Source organism: Emiliania huxleyi (assembly GCF_000372725.1).
Source record: "Emiliania huxleyi CCMP1516 unplaced genomic scaffold EMIHUscaffold_34, whole genome shotgun sequence".
NCBI classification, from domain to species: domain Eukaryota; phylum Haptophyta; order Isochrysidales; family Noelaerhabdaceae; genus Emiliania; species Emiliania huxleyi.
In genome coordinates, this window is record NW_005199443.1 from 777,819 (window position 1) to 782,574 (window position 4,756).

Below are 4,756 nucleotides of genomic sequence, written 5' to 3' on the forward strand. Positions count from 1 at the left end.
TTGCCCTACGGGGGGCCTCGCCGCCCTCAAGGGGGAGCGGAGTCCTTGTCTCCCCCACCCTTCCCCCACCCCACCCCACCCTACCCCACCCCACCCACACACAGGGGGGGCGGCACCCGCCCCCCCTCCCTCGGACGGCACACACACCCCTCCGGGACCCGCCCCAACCCTTCCCGCCCCGCCCCCGCCCTTTGCCCATTTCACCGCCCGCCCTTTGCCATCCCCCCGCCCCCTGCCCATCCCCCCCCCCCCCCCCTCTCAGGCCCAGCTCAACGAGCAGTGGGCCCTCAAGCACCAGTGGGTCAGCCGCGGCCTCACCCTCTCCAAGATCCGCGCCGCAAAGGCGCCGCTCCCGCCGCCGCCCGCCGCCGCCGCCCACCTTCCCCCCGCCTTGCCCGCCCCGCCCCGCCTTGCCCGCAGGCGTCGGTGCTCGAGTGGGCTCTCGAGATTGCCCGAGCTCACCCGAGCTCACCCGAGCTCACCCGAGCCCACTCTCACCAGGCGTCGCTGCTCGAGTGGGTTCTCGAGGCCAACTGCGAGGTGTCGACATCGCCGCCCTCGCGCACGTCAGAGACGCTTCCCTGAACCTTCCCGGACCCTCCCCGCAGGTGTCGACCGCCGCCCTCGCGCACGTCTACTTCGAGCGGCTCGTGCTGCGGCGCGTCGTCAACAAGGCGAACCGCAAGCTCGTCGCGGCCGTCTCGCTCTCGCTCGCCGCCAAGTGGAACGAGCCCGAGTCGCTCGGCACGCTCCTCGCCGCCGTCGAGCGCCACTACTCCATCCCTCGCGCCACCGTCTTCCGCTCCGAGTTCTCGGCCTACGCGGAGCTCGCCTTTGACCTGCGCCTCGAGCCGGGCGACATCTTCCCGCACTTCTCGCGCCTCCTCACGCAGGCGGAGCGGACGCCGCACGACTACCTCGGCGAGGCCAATTGCGGAGTTTCAAGCCGAGTTCCTCGAGCCGCCGGCGGATGACTGAGGGTGAGAAGGTGTCGAGTCTTTTTTGCTATTTTTCGTCTCAGTTTGGAGTTTGTGTCGTTTGTGTGTGTGTGGAGAAGTAGGTCGCCGGTTATACTTGGTCATGGTGTGCTGCTGATAGGGGTGCCTAACATTAATTTGGGGCCCGTAACAGTTGTAGAGGGCAGACGGCTTCGCGCCATGGAGGGAACGTTGGCTAGTTCCATTTCACTGTGGCGCAGCTCGACTTACAAAACCTTGATTTTGACCATTTGCGCACTATTGTACCTCTCGGTGCCTTCCAGAGGCAGCTGTGACCCCGCCGAGAGCACGGCGTCGTCCAACAAGCGGCGTGCGATCTGTCCGTGCACTCGGCGGGGTCGCAGCTGCCTCTGCGCGTCCTGGGTATGTACCTTTGTCGCGCGCCGGAGACGACTCGACGCCGCTGAGATCGGAGATCAAGCTCTGACAGATCGCACGTCGCTCCTTTGACGCCGACGTGACTCACCCGTGCAGATCACATCAGGACACGGTCTCGACACGCTCGGTACGACGCCTGCGACCCGTCTTGGGTCAGGTGGCACGACGCTCATCGCGCCTACCAGCGCTGCCGTGCAGGTTGCCACGACGAGGTCGAGCACGCTTCTATACGCTCGCCCAGCCTTCCTTTCCACCCCATTAGGCAGCCTGGGAACGGTGGCGGTCAGAGGCAAAGCCTGCGAGGGGCGGTGGAACCACATGTCGCGGCTACTGCCGGCTCGACCCCACGATAGCCTCCGGAGGCTGACTTTGAGGCACAATCATCGGACGATGTCGACGAGTTGGGTCGCTCTCGCGGTAGCCAGGTAGCCCTCCATACTAGTAGCACCAGCCATGGCCTCAGGGAGCGCGGGCGAGGGCGCTGGGAGCAATACGGACCAAAAAACATCTCAAAAGTCAATACATTATGATATGGATTATGACACCAGTCACCACCCGTATTTGCATATTGCAACTAGTCCACAGCGCACAGGCGAATTGCGTCCCCCAAATCGTGGTCCTGAGCGGCTCCCACGACTCCCCCAACACCCGAAGGTGCACGACACGACCACTCGTTCGAACATTTGCGTCACAAATTTTTAATCCTGTGGGTTGTGTCACGTGGCCCAGCGGCCAAATTCACACCTCGCGGGACTACTTATGTTTTCGTAAACGTAGTCATGGCCCCCCGCTGCGTCGCACGAGTGTGCAACTGGGTAGCGGGGGGCTATCAGCTCGCGCCGTCGACACGGCACCTCCGGTTTGATCGCCCCTCAGTGGAACAAGAGGCCGGCGGGGCCTGGCCCAACATCCTGCACTTGGGCGATGGCGTGGACAATCGCGGTCACTTCCGACGAGAAGTCGATGCGAACGCTGTCCATGTCCGTGTCAGGACTGAAGGTGACGGTCATGGCGAGGCCGGAAGGGTGGGTGGCGCCCGAACCAGACAGATCGCCGATGCCGACTTGCTTCTTGTTCGCGTGGATGATCGCAGTGAGGCCGTTCTCGGCGGCGACGCTCTCGATCTCGCCGTCGGCAAAGGCGACCTCAACGGTGGTCCAGGGCGTGCTCGAGTACGCAAAGAGTTGCATCTTTTGCCCGTCCTTGCGTCCAACGATCGTACCGTGCGTGCTGGTGCTCGCGAGCGAGCGTCCCGGGCTGTCACCGGACCATTCGTTCGCCGTTGCGCGGCGTCGGCTATTCGGGTTGTTCAAGGCCCAGTACTGCGCCAAAAGAACGGCGTCTAGGAGGCGGACATCCCCATCGCCGTTAAAGTCACCCCCATTGCAAGGGGGGAGCTTTGTGACCCCCGGCGATGGGTTTGTAAACGATGATTGGTTAGCCCAGACCTGAGCTAAGAATGTGGCGTCAGCGAGACGAAATTCTCCATCAGCGTCGTAGTCAAGTTCATCGTCAGGGAGGCAGGAGGGCGCTCCGTCGCACGCCGCCGCCACGCCGCCAGGCGAGAGGCCGCCCACGTCGGCGCAAGTGATGCCGAGGCAGTCGTAGGTGCTCTCGAAGGCGGCCTTGACCGCCGCGAAGTCGGGGTAGTCGCCCTGGTCGTACAGGCCGAACTTCATCTCGTCGCTGATGGTCTTGGCAGCGGCGACGTTGCACTCGTGGACGAGGGGCAGCACGGCCGCCGTGAAGACGGCGCCCTCCGCCGCGTTCTTCTGCGACCGACCCGTACCCACGTCATCGTAGACCGGATCCGAGCCGACCTTGTACGCGTAGCGGAGCGAGCCCTGCACGAGCGGCACCGTCATCTGCTTGATGATCGTGTCGACGATGGGGCGCACGGCGGAGCAGTTGCCGTCCATGAGGTACGCCTCGCCCTTAGTGAAGTCCGCGAGCAGCTCCTTGTTGACGTTCGACAGCCCCGTGCTCCCCGACTCGCAGGTGTCAAAGTTGGCGCACCGCTTCTCCGCGAGCCGGTAAACCATCTTGCCGGCCGAGCTGCCACCCACGTTCGGCCCCTCGAGCGAGCCGGCGTAGAAGGCGACGCCCTCGTCCCACGCGTGCACCGCCTTGTACTGAGGGCTGTCCGGCCCGAACGAGTCCGACAACTCGTTGCAGTTCAGACCGTCCGCGCAGTTCTCGCAGTCGTCGATCGCGTCCTCAAACTCGCGGATCACGTACATCCACACGTTCATGTACGCCGTCCCCTTCTTGACCGCCTCGATCCGCGCGGCGTCGCCGAGCGTGGCGAAGTTGTTCGGGCCGTGCCGCCCGCTGCTGAAGGCCATGTTGGTGCCGTCGAGGGCGGCGCTCACCCACTTGTCGGCGTAGTCAAAGTCCTCGTAGTAGTCGTAGAAGGCCGAGAAGGTCTTGTACGGGCAGCCGACGCAGCCGTTGTACATCTTGCCCTCGGCGCTGGTGGAGAAGCCCTTCATGGTGCGGAGCCCGTTGGGGGCCTTGCCCGACAGCGAGTACCCGCCGACGGCGTACCAGGCCTCGGCCAGGTCAAAGTTCGGAGTGCTTTCCTTGAGCGCCGCCTCCAGCGCCTGCTGGTCGAGGTCGAGGTTGGCGTGCTTGGTCACGTCCGAGCCGGGGGTGTAGCCCGCGATGTCGGGCCAAGCTTTCCCATTCGGGTTTGTGTCGTTGCAGGCTGTCGTTGCAGGGAGGCTGCCCACGTCGGCGCACGTGATGCCGAGGCAGTCGTAGGTGCTCTCGAAGGCGGCCTTGACCGCCGCGAAGTCGGGGTAGTCGCCCTGGTCGTACAGGCCGAACTTCATCTCGTCGCTGATGGTCTTGGCAGCGGCGACGTTGCACTCGTGGACGAGGGGCAGCACGGCCGCCGTGAAGACGGCGCCCTCCGCCGCGTTCTTCTGCGACCGATCGCTGGCGGGGTCCGGCGCCACGCCGACCTTGTACGCGTAGCGGAGCGAGCCCTGCACGAGCGGCACCGTCATCTGCTTGATGATCCTGTCGACGATGGGGCGCGCGGCGGTGCAGAGGCCCTTCACGAGGTACTCCTCGCCCTTAGTGAAGTCCGCGAGCAGCTCCTTGTTGACGTTCGACAGCCCCGTGCTCCCCGACTCGCAGGTGTCAAAGTTGGCGCACCGCTTCTCCGCGAGCCGGTAAACCATCTTGCCGGCCGAGCTGCCACCCACGTTCGGCCCCTCGAGCGAGCCGGCGTAGAAGGCGACGCCCTCGTCCCACGCGTGCACCGCCTTGTACTGAGGGCTGTCCGGCCCGAACGAGTCCGACAACTCGTTGCAGTTCAGACCGTCCGCGCAGTTCTCGCAGTCGTCGATCGCGTCCTCAAACTCGCGGATCAC

At 64.9% G+C, this 4,756-nt stretch overlaps 1 protein-coding gene across 1 annotated transcript in view; it reads left to right on the plus strand.

Annotated features, from left to right (window-relative positions):
* Positions 1-974, plus strand: part of EMIHUDRAFT_101736 (hypothetical protein) — a gene marked incomplete at both ends in the record, with an annotated part of 1,145 nt that extends 171 nt beyond the window's left edge. The window contains 3 exons of the mRNA XM_005773415.1: positions 263-301; positions 421-540; positions 609-974. Of these exons, the coding sequence (XP_005773472.1) occupies positions 263-301; positions 421-540; positions 609-974 (525 nt within the window). The remainder of the gene's footprint in view (positions 1-262; positions 302-420; positions 541-608) is intronic.
* Positions 975-4,756: the final 3,782 nt, after the last annotated feature.